Raw genomic sequence first — 15432 nt, forward strand, 5'->3', positions numbered from 1 at the left:
CCCTGACCCTGAGTCAGGGCCAGAAAACCTCAACCCATTGCCTACCCTTTAGGGCTCAGTGCGGCCCTGGCCCCCCCTGATTAGCCTTGATTGGGCCGGGCTGGCCCTGATTGACCCTAGTGCAAATACCAGTTAAGAGTGCCAAAAATAAAGCAACCACATATCATATAGAACAAAATGATCAATAAACAGAGAGAGGGAACAAAATAAGACTATGAATTCAGCAACATGATAGGCAACAGAGACAATTATTAATAATAATCCAAAGAAACATCAATCCAAGATAATAGAAAACATTAGCAAAAGAAATAGGCACAGATGTTTCAATTCTATAATAGAAAACTTAGGGTCGGGCTGACCCAAGGTATTAACCCTAAACCCGACCCTGAGTCAGGGCCTAAAAAATCAACCCTGACCCGACCTCAGGGTTGGAAAATCCAGCCCAGACCCTGTTTGGGGTCAGGGCTGACAGGGCCAAACTTGCACTCCTACTCGCCCCTATCGGGCGTCCTTTTATATTTTCAATTTTCTTACCGTCGCTGTCGACCGGTCCCATGGCGGTCACCCGGAGAGGGCTCCCTGTCCGCTTGAAAATTCGGCTCAAGAACCTATTCGCGGTCGACCGACCCACGTCGGTCGCCCGCCCAAACCCATGATGGAGTGTTCCCAACTTTCCAGGGACATCTCCGCGGTCGCCCGACTTTCCCCGGTCGAATGGCCTGCTAAAATTCGTAAGAGCTAGATTTCCAGCTATTTTGCCGCGGTCGCCCGGGATACCCCCAGTCGACCGTCCCTGGTAAAAATTCCATTTTAACATTAAAATGTCTGGGATTTTGGGCCATGGTCTTTGGGCATAAGTCCAAGGTTTTCAAAACACATTTTTGGGTGTGTTGATGGTTTTCAAAGATATAAAATGTTAAGTATAAAAACCATTTGAAAACCTTTTGAAAGTGCATTTAAACATTAAATTAAGAGGACTCTCAATATAATCTAAAAGATGTAAACCTTGAGTCTTCTTGGAATGTATAGGCTCCTTTGCACTTTCATGGACTTCTTCGGCTTGAGTGAACATCTTGAACTTGTTCTAGCTCTTGTGACTACCTCCAATCTTCAATGCATGTTGAATGGTTCATGAGTTGTCACCATGGCATGTTCAACTCCAAGCTCCTTCTTGACACTTTGTTAGGAACTTGTGGACTCTTCATTTTCGAGCTTCTTTGACTTAATCATCTCCAAATGGTGATGTCTTGCACTGTATGTACAAGCTCTTGGTTCCTTTGCTTCTTGATCCACAAGTAATGTGTTGAGAGGAGTTGTGTAATGGCGATTATGATATGAAATTCCTGTATACAGCACAACACCTCAAAGCAACACATTAATTCATAAATGCTAATCAATTTGATTTGCTAGCATCAAAACAAGAAGGTAAGGTGAATGATTGAACCCATTGGAATCCTTGGGCTTACATTCTCCCCCTTTTTGATGATGACAAACAAATTGATTAGGGAGCCAGGAGATATTAAACAAATATATGAATAAGCATTTATATACTATAAACAATGAAGCAATGCTCTCCCTCACTATATGCATAAGTGTAATGCATGAATGTAAAGCATATGGTGCATACAAAATATGGACTACCTAATCAATTCCCAAAATTCTCTCCCTTTTGGCAGCAACAAAAAGGTAGGGATATGCAAGTGGGGTGTCAAGATGAATAATAGCTTATGTAAGCTATGTGCCAAGTATATGATATTTCCATTAAGCTCTTATGATGCTTATCAAAAGAGAAAACAAGAGTGAAATGCATGATAAGCAATTTTTTTTTTTGATTTGCAAGTTAAGCACAAGTATGGGGGCAATAGATCATTTAAACATATCATAATAATCTATATAAACATGAGTATATAACTATTTAGCTCTCCCCTAACTGTGTTCAATTTAAGGAGAATGAGAAGTGCTTTCAAAATATTATGATGGATCATATGACTCTACCCATGCATTTTCAGTGCTAGTAGTGAACTTGTTATCTTTGGTTCCTAAAGCATTTTCCTAGTAATGCTATAAATTGTATGATCTAGAAATCATGTTTTTTGATAAAAATATTGGCTTTAAAATGTACATTTTGAACATTGACAGTCATATGATTTTTCTTGCTACCCCCTTAAGATTATTGTCAACGTTCTAGTAAAACCATTTGGGAATGTTGATTTGTATTTGGATCTAGAAATAGTAGGTTAATGCTATAAGTAATAGCTGTATAACGTCAATCCCAGCTTACCTACTAAAAAAAAGCTGTATAGCAAGGCCTACCATCAGATAAAAAAATCCTCATGCAGTATACAGTGTGGCAGGCATAGGTTTTGTTTTTTTTTTCTTTTCAAATAGGTAATAATTAAAAAGATGACATAGGAGGGCTGAAACCCATGCAAACAAAGAGGGGAGAAGTGATGCAACTCCACCAAAAGAACCAAGTAGGCATCCAATGCCAAGTACCCAAAGTAGGATTGGAAACCCGATAATTAGCTAGATGTCCTACTCATGAATTTGCCTTCTGTATGAACGTGGGAGAAGGAACATTCCACCTCCCCAAAATGCCAAAAATCTATCTGAAAAGATATCTAAATCTCCATGGGAGAGCCAACTTCATATGAAGTCACTAAATAGTGTTTTGCAAGTCGCCTTCGGCTCACAACTTAGAAACACTGATTAAGTGAATTAGCTTGACTCCCTTCCAAATTGCATAAACTTCTGCCTCCACAGCACCTCAATCCCCTTTAGGTACAACATGAGTAACAATCTTGACCTGATTGGCGCGAACTAGAGTCCAACACGACATTTCTTCTGTTGAGACCTGCCATGCTTCCTTTTGGTAGCTTCCCATCCAACATGGCACTAGAGTCCCTGACCCTCGCCTCCCCCTAACCACGTATGAAATCAAACCCTTCAGTGCAGTTACTAATGTCATTGACCAACAGCTGCCTGTTATTCTGCAATTCAGGAGGAGATACTGCACAGAAGTCTTCATCCATAGATCCGATCAAGGGAGGATGACTTAGGTAACTGAGTGTTGATCCAACACACTCATTTGTCTTTACATTTCTTCAACCTCATCCTCAATCATGTGCTCCTCCATTTCTATCCCATAACTGGCTTGCGAGCCATCGTTTAATGAAACGAAAACAAGGCATTGAATCCAAACGAGCAGTTCAAAACACCTTCTATGAAGTTGGGCTTGGGTCAAACCATTTGGACCCAACTCCAGGTCCAAAACACCAATATTATTGCCCAAAAATAAACTTAAACAAACCAGCAACTTGTTTAAAGATATCTCGAGCCCGCCAAAAGACAAAGACCATCTGTCGTAGGTTGCCCATATCATTTTCTGTGATAAGTTACCCTCTCTAGCTGTCGTATTGCATGGAGTGACAAGGCATTGAATCCCCTGCACTTATTCTTCTCTCCAACCCTTAACACCAAACATGACTCTCCACCAAGACTCCATACTTAATTAAAAAAATTACAAAATGGTCTTTCCCTTTCACAAGCATCCCTAGTTTCACATGTTAAAGCGCCTTGTTCCTTATGGGCTCGGGCGGATGGAGTCTTTTCTTCTTACTCAACAGCTGATATTTTGTGCAATTGGTGGGCAATTATACGGGAGCGAGAAACTAAGAATCGCCCTGCTCCCCGGTGGCAGCCCCCCTCCGCCCGTGTTAGAATATGTGTGTGAGATCCAACGGTTGGATTGGGTTAAGATCTCACCGTTGGATCATCTTAGAGGTAGATTGGGTAAGTTGGCTAAATGAAGCAACTAGATAAATTAGCCAAGTGGATTAGAAGAGGCAAGCAAGAGAGATTAGGAAAGTAGATTTGATTAGATAGATTTCCTCCTATAATTATCTTAATTCCATTCTATGTTTATCATGTAAGTGCTCTATATAAGCACACCAATCCAACCGTTGGATCTCACACACATATTCTAACAGCCCGGCTCGCTAAAATTAAATTTTGATAGAAGCGCAAAAGGAAAACCGGGCCCAGCAGCGATAGGTGGTCTGATTCGTGACTCTGACGGTAGAACGTGTATGTCATTCTCTGGTCCTAAAGGCATTTGTGAACCGAGCGTAGCAGAAGCCAATGCCCTGTTGTGGGGACTTAAGTGGGCGGCTGGTCACTTATCCCTCCCTTTGATCGTGTAGGGTGATTCATCTAATGTCATTGCATAGGCAAGCGGATCTGCCTGTGGATCTTGGAAATTATCCAGCATTATTTTGGAAATTCGCCATCTCTGTCTGGTTGCTCCCTATCTTTGTCATACGATTCGGTCTGCAAACGACGAGGCTGATACCCTTGCGAAAGGTGTTTCAAAGCCCGGGATGGAAGTCATAATTTATGAAGTTGGGTAGGATTGCTTGTACAGTATGTAACTAGGATTTATGTATTCGGCTAAGTAGGCTGTCTGGCGAAAACTTGTCTCCCGCAATTTACTTATCTTGTATCTTTCAGGGATCAATAAAGTCATCTTTTCTCAAAAAAGCTTCAATTTTCAAAAAGTTGAAAAATAGAAAGGTGGAGGTGGATATAGGAATCTCCGTAGTTTGCTTTAACTGCCCGTTGAAGGGCGTGCTTTCTGACTTACATCCCATTTTACTTCGATGCAGAACTCTTACGGACAATATGGTGGTCGGTGTATCCAAAGGATTTGAAAAGCGACTTCAATTGGTTGGGGTCGGGTATCGTGCGATGTTGGAGGGAAACGAATTGGTGCTGAACCTTGGCTTTTCACACCCAGTCAAGATGCCAATCCCTGAAGGCATAAAAGTGAAGGTGGAGGACAACACGAGAATCACTGTCAGCAGATATGATAAGTGTTCCATTGGCGAGTTCGCTGCGAATGTAAGGAAATGGAGGCCCCCAGAGCCATACAAAGGGAAGGGGGTCAAATATGCTGATGAAATTGTGAGAAGGAAGGAGGATAAAGCCGGAAAGAAGAAGTAAGTTGGTAAACTGCTTCTTTCTGTGCACTAATCTTCTGCATCTTTCCGCCATTCAAAAAAAAAAAAAAACTTCTATATCTTTCTTCAGTTCCTTTGCTATTCATGTACTCATTTGGTGTTTAATGCTTAATATGGTCAGAAATTATTACATTTTTGGAAAGCTGTAATTTGTCAAAATCAGTTATCAGTAGAGATTATTTGTGCTAAAATGGAACTGCCTTTGTTCTTAGCTTCCGGCTGGTGTTTTCCTCAATTCAAACATTACCTAGCTGGTCTTGTGTTTGTTTGCTTAACTTTGAAAGAATGCTGTAGATTTATTTGTGAATGGTGATATCTGCTAGAAGCTCGGCACAACTATATTTTGATAAACTCACCTCGTTTTACATTTTTAAACCATCTGTAAAAGGTTATTAAAGAGAGGTGTAAAACAGAGTGAGTCATCTCATTATCAAAAAATGGTCGTGCGGATATTTGGTCTTTAGTTGTTTAATCTCGTTCTTTGCTTGTGCTTTAGAGTAAGCCCCATGCATGCATGGTGAACATACCCATTTTTATTCTCACCAGTAAGTCCTGATTACTAGTTTGGTAACCATTTTTCTGGAGCGACCCTTTGATTCCAGATTCCATATAATGGAAATTTATTTTTTTTAAAATGGCATTTCTTAAGAAGCAATTTTTTTGGGAACAAATCTCCGATTTTTGCCTTGTGTAAATTCATTTTTGCTTATAGAAATACACTCCAAAAAAGTGTTGAGAATTAAAGATATAGAAAGATCAGAAACAAAAGAAGATTATTACAGGCTTGTAATTTTATAACAAGTGAGCGATAAGGAGGTTAGTTGCATCTGGATCAACGGTGACGATTAATCCTAGGGTCTCACAAGGGAACAAGTGCAATCAAGACCGTTGAACTTGTAGAACGTCATGAAGCGAATCAGATGGTCTTGGTCGGATGCCGAATGGGCTTCCCATGCAAAACATTTTTTTTTTTTTTGAAACAGCAATAAAAGGATATATTAAAGAAAGAACATTCCCATGCAAAACATAAAAACTACAAAAATCAATGGTGTTGTTGGCTGAACCCTAAATGGATCAATGGAGGCTTTATATGATGTATGTGCCTGAAGTCTAGTATTTTTCAGAAAGTACAGTGAGGCCGATGATCCAAACCATTCGTTTGATGGGCCATGACGTACATAGGCCGTACTCCGTAAATCATCACCACAAGATGATCCTAAACCTCCGATCTGAAAAGGGTTGGGGTCATCCCACGGAGATGATTTACGCTCATCAAATGAACGATTTTGATTATCCTAAGAAGTGGGCCACACCTATTTAGATGATGTTGGTCCCCACCATGTATCTGCCCTATCCCAAATATCTCCAACGGCTCAGAAGTTTAAAAATGAACGGTATAGAAATCAAAAGTTTAGAATCGTCTTATGGAGAGGATTTGGCTAGAATCATCTTATTCTCCTGTATACTTTTTCTGATAGCACTTCTCTTCAGATTATTCTTCTCCCTTCTTCCAGTATTATTCTTTGCTTGCCCTTTAGAGACTTGTCTTATTCTTTGCTTGCCCTTTGTACTTAATTCTTTGTCTTGTTCATTACTTGTGCTTGAGAGACTTCCTTCTCTTTATCTTATTCTTTGCCAGTGACACGTGAGAGTTCTCCTTCTCTTTAAGTTGTTCTTTACTTGTGCTTGGAGTAATGGAAGCCATGCAAAATCCTTTTGCCGAAGTACCCCTACCCACAACTAACAAGGCCCTTCTAAGGTGCTATACTTATTATTCTCGCGGCTCATATCACTGTTATTGGAATTCTACTCTTTCTTCTACTTATATTCTTCAACACTGTTTTCCATTGAGCTACAACAAGAGGTACGCCGAAACACCTCTCTCTCTCTCTCTCTCTCTCTCTCTCTCTCTCTCTCTCTCTCTCTCTCTCTCTCTCTCTCTCTCTCTCTCTCTCTCTCTCTCTCTCTCTCTCTCTCTCTGTGTGTGTGTGTTATTTCTTTCAGCAATATTTGTATTTCCTCGCATTGTAGTAGTTTTTGCTGTAAAAATATACACGACATTTGAGTTCTTGAAATGGACATCAAGGAATGCCTGAATTCTTCTGCAACTGATATTATAAAGGAAGGGGGCAAACGTGTGTGGGTTCATGTTGAGCGCCAGATTGGGTATCTTGTCCATTACAAGAGTAATGTTGAGAACCTCAAAACCCAAGTTTCAGAGCTAACACAGAAGAAAGATCTAGTACAACACTCGGTAGATGAGGCAAAGATGAGATTAGAAGAACCTACAGAGGAAGTAGAAAATTGGCTAGCAAGTGTGGCTGAAATTGAAAGAGATGCAAGGACAATAGATGATCAAATGTTACAGAACCAAAGATGTCTTAAGGGATATTATCCTCATTGGAGCTCACGGTACAGACTAAGTAAGAAAGCAGTAAAAAAGGCAAATGATGCCATTACGCACAAAGGAAGAAATTTCATGGTGGTTTCTATTATTCTGCCTCCCCCAGATGTTGAACCAACAACTATCCCCGATTTTGTCGAGGGTCTTGAATCTTTTGAAATTCATATGAGGGAAGTTATGGGGGCTTTAAGGAAAGAGGATATCAGAGCTATTGGTGTTTATGGCATGGGGGGAGTAGGGAAGACGACCCTAATGAAAAGAGTAAACAATAAACTCCAAGGATCTCCACTTTTCAGAAGAGTAGTAATGGTGACTGTGTCCAGCACTATGGATTTGGGGAGAATCCAAGACGAAACTGCTGAGAGGTTAGGAATGAAGGATAAGCTTGGGAGTGCAGCACAAAAACGAGTAAATCAATTGTCAAAGAGATTGGCATACGAGGAGAAGGTTCTCATAATACTTGACGATGTATGGAAGAAGTTTGATGTGTCTGAGATCGGAATTCTCAGTGGAAACGAACATAAGGGTTGCAAAATTGTTGTAACTACGCGATTGGAGGATGTTTGTCGTGAGATGGGCATTAAAAAAATCATTAAAATGGAAGGTCTGTCCCAAGAGGACTCCTTTACCCTGTTCAAAACTATCGTAGGTGATGTGGCTACTTTGCCTTCTTTGAGAGATTACGCAGAGGAGATTGCAGGAAAATGTGGCGGAATGCCGTTGGCACTTGTTACGGTAGGTTCTTCATTGAAGGCAATGGAAGATGGATTTATGTGGCGAGATGCATTGAGAGTACTGAGAAGTTATGAGCCAATTGAACTAGAAAATGTTATACCAGAAGTGATTTCTTCTTTGAGATTTAGTTATGACCATCTCAACAGTGCAAAAATGAAGCTGTGCCTTTTGTTCTGTTGCTTGTTCCCTGAAGATCACAACATTGAATTATCTCATTTGAGAATGTATGGAGTAGGGGAAGGTTTTCTAAAGGTGGATGGGAATTTACAGGACTCTTCTGACAAATTGCTTTCCTATATTAAAAGACTAAAGGCTTCTTGCCTGTTGTTAGATGGTGACAGAGTAGGGTGCGTAAAAATGCACGATGTAGTTCGGGGCGTGGCCATGTGGATCTCTTCGAAGCCTGAGCATGGATTTATGGTAAAATCTGGCCTAGAATTTAGGGAGTGGCCAACAAAGGACAAGCTAGCTGAATACAAGAGGATTTCATGGATTAAACACATTGGAAATAATACACTGCCTGATCGACAAGAATGCCCACAACTCCTGAGTTTATTATTGCAGAACAATGAGCATTTGAGAAGCATCCCAAATAGTTTCTTTCAAGGAATGAAAATGCTTGCAGTCCTAGATCTAAGTAAAACCCAAATTTCATCTCTGCCACAGTCATTCCAATGCCTAACAAACCTCAGGACACTATCTCTAGAGGGATGTCATAATTTAACCAGCTTATCTCAACTTGGAGGATTGGAGAGACTTGAAACACTTAGCCTAAGATACACATGCATCCAAGAATTGCCAATGGAAATAGGGGGCTTAACCAGTCTAAAGCTCTTGGACTTGACCCGGACTGCTCTTAGATTGTTAGCACCAAATATCATATCAAGGCTGAGTAACTTGGAAGAACTGTATATGGGTCATAGCTTTAGTGAATGGGAGGTAACAGACAATGGTGGAGATGGAAGTAAAGCTAGCTTTCATGAGGTTGCATCATTGCCTCGGTTGACACTTCTATACATGCATGTAAAAGATGTCAGATGTCTGTCTCTTAATGTGCCTAGTCCTTGGGAGAAACTAAAATTTTTTTGCATCAAAGTGAGTGACAAGTCTTACGAGGATAGTAAGAGGCACGGGAGTATGCAGCTAAGCAATATTACTTTAGATCATGTTTCTTGTGTTTCGAATTGGGTGAAGTCATTGTTGGAAAAGAGTGAGGAGCTGGAGTTGGTGCATTGCATGGTGTTCAAAGCTTAAGCAGTCTGTTGTCACTTGAAGCTCGCAACCGCCTAAAGGCGTTCAGGGTGTGGAACTGTGAGAGTTCGAGATGTCTCTTCTCCTCTGTTGTTGCAGAGAGCCTTCAACAGTTAGAGGAACTTTGCATCCGTGACTGCGGGAATATGGAGAAAATAATCTCTGATGAGGTGATGGTGCAAGAAGAGCGGAGGAATTACTCCAACTTGTTGCAACCTTCTACAATCTTCCAAAACTTACGGCAACTAAGAATCGATCACTGTGACAGCTTAAAGAATCTCCTTTCATGGAACTTAGCACAAGGCCTCCAACACCTGGAAGAATTTAACGTACACCACTGTGAAGGAATAGAGGATATAATGAATGCAAATGTGGAGGAATTGAGGGTGGAAAATAACAAGTGGTTGTTCCCTCGACTAAGGAGAATATATCTCAGCAGCCTTCCAAAGCTTACAGGTTTCTTCTACCTCTATAGTAGAGGACGAAGACACTCTCATGTGCTGCTCAATTTCCCTTCCTTGTTATATTTTGATGTGAATGATTGCCCAAATCTCAAGATGCTTCCGCTATGGTCCCAAAGCGCACCTAAACTTGAAAGGATATGTGGAGAAACAGAATGGTTTCAAGAGTTGGAGTGGGAGGAAGAAAACATCATGCGACCACGCTTCCAGCCTCTTTTCATCCCTTACCGTAATTTTCAGTAACGAGGTCAAATTTCTTTCCTTTCTGTCCATTACTTCTGAAAATTTGAGTTACATTACTTTTGCGTTTCCTTTTCTTTTGATACATCATGAATGCTTTTTCCAATTTGCTACAACTAGGATTCACTATTCAGCAAACCCTTATATGCTGCTTGAAGCAATAACTGTTGAAGTATAAATGATTAAATAACACTAACTCTAACGGCTTACGCTTTTGGAGTAATTGGTTGTTTCAAATGGTATCCGAGTTGTTGTTGGGTTCAAAACCCAATAACTCCTTGATATTCAAAATCCATGTGTACGGCCAACCCCACAAAAAAAGAGGCCACACGTGAGGGGGAGTGTTGAAGTAATAAATAATTAAATAACACCAACTCCAACGGCTTAAGCTTTTGGAGTAATTGGTTGTTTCACAATATATAACTTCATAATTATATTTATGTTCTTTGTTCTTATTGTTTACTTTCTTAGTTTTTTATGTTTTAAGCAGTGTGTAGTGTGTTAACACTAGAAATAAAGGATTGCACAATAAATTGTGTGGAAATCAGTCATGGCAATCTCCCTCAGCAACCTGTGACCAGCCAGCATTGAAGGTGTTTTCAGAGCTCACTTGGAGATATCATTCTTGCTTACTCTGGGCTAGTTGGTGGAAAATAATCAAATATTCAAACGAGGCAGAAGGTAGAGCTCTTCTCATCAGCATAATAAGTAGTATTTGTGAGCTCGAAGGAAATCATCTGGTGGAGGGGAACTCAGTCTCATGTTATTTCCTAGGTGCAAAAGTTATCAACTGGGCCATGGAGACTGGCTGGAATCATAAATAAAATTTCTGATTTCTGCATTTCTAATTCTTTGATCCTTTTACCACCACCTCCATAGCGTGTATGAGTTTGCAGATTTATTATAATGGTAGTGTGAGTAGGAATTCCTTGTATGTGTGGAAAGCTCTGCCCCCATTGTAACATGTTCTTGTAGTTTCTGCTGTTTGAATAAAGATCTGTTTAATGGAATTCCAACGTCTGTTACCATGGCAACTTTCAAGTAACCCCTAAGAGATTTTGTGTTCCTATGACGTAAATAAAGCGGTTTTAAAGCAAAATCTTACGGGCATGCTTGGATGTGCAAGGAGTTTTTTCCTGGAAAGTATTCGTTTCTTGGAAAATTCTTTCATTGGTTTTTTTCTAGGAAAGCTTTTTAGTGTTTGGTTCACATCCTTCAATTTTTTGGAGTTTTAAATATTATATTGATGATGGTTAATATGGATATGAGAAATGTGCCCCTTTTCGTTACTTGGGACACCGAGCTGCAGTGTATCTATGACTGCAAAGGGGTGTACTTCACATGTGAAGGATTCAATGTATTTGATTGCCCAGTACACTGCTACTGGGTGTCCCATGTAATGAGAAGGGGAATATAGGGAAATGATAAATGCGCCCATTTTCATCACTTGGGACACCCGGCTGCATTGTATGTGGCAATCAGGTCACTTCATTCCTTCAAATGTGAAGTACAACAGCACATTTTCAAGGGCGCATTTATCATTTCCCTTAATATTTTCTATGGAAAATTATTTAGAGGGATGATAAAGTGAAGGGTGCCCTTACAAGAGAGCCCAACGGCAAGGTTGGTGATTTGAAAACACTTTGAAAACGGGATTCCGTGTGGAAAATAAAAATGGGAGTGATTTGACCTTTTCAAGGTGTATTTATTGGTTTTACGGGGATTTGAGCTCCATTATTTTGTCTTTTAGTGGACTTGGCTCCAATGAATGGTGCCGGTTTTTTTTTCCCACAAAATGGATTCCCAATTTCCCGTTTTCCCAGCAGTGTTCGTGAACAAAAGACCCTTGTCTCACAGGAAATTGTCAAAAGGATCAATTACCAACGGGGGACAAAGTTTAGGTGGAATTATCAACAGGATCCATGCTTTTCAGAAATTATCAACGAGGGACAAAAGAGGTCTTGTCATTAAAAGCTGGACGAAAATGCCCTTTTCTTAAGCAACACGTTTTGCTTTTCCACTTTTCCCTCTTCTCTCTTCTTTCCCTCTTTTTTTTTTGACTTTTTCTTTTCAACTTTGTTTTTTTTACCTTACCAGTCATCTTCTTCATCATTTAGCCACCATTGGAGGCGGAAAACTCAAAAATTTGAAACGTGAGTTCATTCCCATCTATCTCTCAATATCTAGGTTTTTTTTTTCATTTGTTTTAGCGTTTTGCATTTCTCCTTCTCCCTTTCAATGGAGGATGAGGAAGATGAATCGTATGGTAGAAAGAAAAAAACGTGAAAAAGAACGAGTGAAAAAAAATAGGAAGTAAAAACGTGTTCATAAGAGACTTGATAAGCTCATTTGGAATTTGGTAACCCCATTTTGATACTGGATAACCCCAACCCCAGAGACTTGAAAACCCCCTTCCAAAACTCTAGTACCCTTGGGCAAATTTAAGGGACTTGATATGCCCATTCGTAAATTGGTAACCCCATTTTGATACTAGATAACCCCAATCCCAAATACTTGAAAACCCCCTTCCAAAACTTTAGTACCCTCCGCCAATTTTCAGGGACTTGATAAGCCCATTCGAAAATTGGTAACCCCATTTTGATACTTGATAACCCCAATCCCAGAGACTTGAAAACCCCCTTCCAAAAGTCTAGTACCCTCGGCCAATTTTCAAGGACTTGATAAGCCCATTCAGAAATTGGTAACCTCATTTTTGATACTAGATAACCCCAATCTCAGAGATTTGAAAACTCCCTTCCAAAACTCTAATACCCTTGGCCAATTTTCAGGGACTTGATCACCCCATTTGGAAATTGGTAACACCATTTTTTATACTAGATAACCCCAATCCTAGAGACTTGAAAACCCCTTCCAAAACTCCAGTACCCTCGGCCAATTTTCAAGCACTTGATAAGCCCAGTCGAAAATTGGTAACCCTACTTGTGAGAGTTACTAACCCCCTTCCAGAGAGTTGATAAACCCCTTCTGCTACAAAATCCCCTGCCTATAGCAACTCTTCTAATGGCATTACAATTCTGCTCATGATAGAAATAACAAAAGAAATGGATGTTGTTTTCATTAAATGTGCTTCATGTATTACATCCCAATTTGTGTATTACAAATAAAATAAAATTAAGTAAATAAAAAAATGTGTAGCCATCCATTCATGTATTACATCAATTTCTTCTTATACAACTACTTATCTTCCAAAAAAGCGAGTGAAGCCATCCATGCATTATCTCTAGAACTCACCCTAAAACACAGATCGCTTAAACCCTAAACAAGATAAATCAGAAATAGAGGAATGAAAAATAGGGCAAAACCCTAAAAAAAAGGAAAAACAAAATCTAAATACAAATAGATAGATTGTAAGAACTCAACATTCAAGTTTTCAAGATTTGCCAACAACAATGGTGGCTGAACAAGGAGGAAGATGACTAGTGGGGTAAAAAATAAAAAAGGTGATAATGGAAAAGTAAAAGAAGAGGGAAGAAGGAAAAAACAAGGTCAAAACGTGTTGTAAATGCCAAAGAGCATTTTTGTCCAGCTTTTACTGACAAGACCTCTTTTGTCCCTCGTTGATAATTTTTGAAAAGCATGGGCCCTGTTGATAATTCTGCCTAATGTTTGTCCCCCATTGGTAATTGTTCCTTGTCAAAATACCCTTATCTCATGAAAATTACTAAAATATCCTTTTTCACAAAAAATGATCAAAGGTGATGATATTTTCACCCCCTTAGGATAATGCGCCCCCGGTTGATGTGATTTGACGTCAAAAATCGCTAAAAGTTTGCCCACAGTTCACGTTACAAGGGGGCGCACCATCCTTTTTTCGTGTGTGTTGCCGGGGTGGGGGTTGAAAAGTACACCCATTTCATAGAAAATGACCACAGTACCTAAGCAGGGGTTTGCGGACCCCATTTCATAGAAAATGACAAAGTATGATCAAAATATCCCTAATTGCTATGACGTGGTGGTAAATAAAAGCTGAAGGCATTTGGTCAATTCATACTAGACAGGGGTGTTCTTGTCATTTTCTGATAGTCGATTTACATAATGTTGAGGCATAAGAAATTCCTATGAAATTACTAACTTACAATTTTACTAGACGTATCTATTTGCTCGCTCATGATATTATTTACTTAAGTTAGCAGTAGAAATCACATATCCTTATTGTTCATGGACAAATTTATTTTTTCGAAGGTGGGTATTCATCAACCCGGACCTAAACATAAATTAGATTCGACTTCGGATGGGCTTCAATTGTTTATGTTTTTTCTTTTGAAACGGGCATTGGGCTGGAATTCTCTCAACCAATTAAACATATTTTTTCAAGAAGAACCTTTTGGGAACACTTGAAAGAGAATGTTGTTTTCTTGTTAAAAATGGCGTCAAAGAAGGGTTAAAGCAGACCTGATAATAGGGATCCAAATGGGTCGGGTCATTATGACTGGCACTGTTCGGGTTGGATTGGGCCTAGTTTTGAGGCAGGCTTGAAAGTAACTAGGTCCCGGTTTAGGCCTGACCTAGTAAGCAAATGGGCTTGAAAAATTAGACTCGGCCCGTTCCAGAAGGACTAAAGTCTGTCTAACCATGATTTGAACAGGTTGGGCCCATGTGGACTACCTCAAATGGCCGGCCCAGCCAACTTGCACCCGACCCGAGTAATGAGTTTTTCAAGCTGAAGAGTGGGGACTTTTTTTTTCTATAGCATACTTGTTTCAATTCTGTAATAAAATCTGCCTTTTTACCATTCCCTCGCGGCATTACTTCGCCATTGTCACTATAGAGTATTTAGATTTTGACAACCGACTGTGAGTTCAAAGCTGATTATTGGAGTCAAAATCATGTTTGATCTTGAGTACAATAATCGATTTTGGTGTAAAATGGTGGGCCCCTTCTTATGCATGGAGTTAATTGGTGGGCTCACTCGCGGCATTACTTCACTCATGGTGGGCCCCTTCATGTATGAAATAAATTTCAAGACACTGGATAGTCCAACAGTGAAGTTTATATTTAAATCTCCCAATGAAGAAGTAAATGAGTAGCAAAGTTCAAGTTGTAAAGCTTAGAATCGTAACAAAGGAGGGTGGGATGGGGAGAGAATATAGAGGGAACCAGTGAGGAGATGATGCCAAAACACTGAAAAATTAGGAAAGAAAAAACTATATTCAGAATACAGTTTTTTCTTTCCTGATATTTCAGCAACTTGGTGCCATTTCCTCACCCATTCCCACTCAACTCTATCCCTTTATCATTCTTCCTACTCCTCTATCACCACTTGGTAATCTATTATTCCAAGGAAAAAAATTCAAGATTGCCA

The 15432-nt window shown here is 39.8% G+C and overlaps 2 protein-coding genes across 2 annotated transcripts; both read left to right on the forward strand.

The window, feature by feature from the left end:
- The first annotated feature begins 4680 nt into the window (after positions 1-4680).
- On the forward strand, positions 4681-5001 carry LOC143882476 (large ribosomal subunit protein uL6c-like). The gene has a single exon (XM_077385954.1). It carries the CDS (start codon positions 4681-4683, stop codon positions 4999-5001), a length of 321 nt encoding a protein of 106 aa, XP_077242069.1.
- Positions 5002-7092: 2091 nt separating this feature from the next.
- LOC143882477 (disease resistance protein At4g27190-like) lies at positions 7093-9997 on the forward strand. The gene is made up of 3 exons (XM_077385955.1): positions 7093-9367; positions 9508-9864; positions 9966-9997. Exons 1-3 carry the CDS (start codon positions 7093-7095, stop codon positions 9995-9997), a joined length of 2664 nt encoding a protein of 887 aa, XP_077242070.1.
- The last annotated feature ends 5435 nt before the right edge of the window (positions 9998-15432 follow it).

Source organism: Tasmannia lanceolata, unplaced genomic scaffold, assembly GCF_043159265.1.
Source record: "Tasmannia lanceolata isolate RefF3 unplaced genomic scaffold, GAP_Taslan_0.1 ptg000008l, whole genome shotgun sequence".
NCBI classification, from domain to species: Eukaryota; Viridiplantae; Streptophyta; class Magnoliopsida; order Canellales; family Winteraceae; genus Tasmannia; species Tasmannia lanceolata.

What these genes read in the sequence shown, in the direction of transcription:
- LOC143882476 (XM_077385954.1), top strand. Translation starts at nt 4,681, where the DNA reads ATGGTGGTCGGTGTATCCAAAGGATTTGAAAAGCGACTTCAATTGGTT.
- LOC143882477 (XM_077385955.1), top strand. Translation starts at nt 7,093, where the DNA reads ATGGACATCAAGGAATGCCTGAATTCTTCTGCAACTGATATTATAAAG. An exon ending in GAAGTCATTGTTGGAAAAGA is followed by an intron (nt 9,368 to 9,507) that starts GTGAGGAGCTGG and finishes CTGTTGTTGCAG; the next exon opens with AGAGCCTTCAACAGTTAGAG. An exon ending in CAGCCTTCCAAAGCTTACAG is followed by an intron (nt 9,865 to 9,965) that starts GTTTCTTCTACC and finishes CCAAATCTCAAG; the next exon opens with ATGCTTCCGCTATGGTCCCA.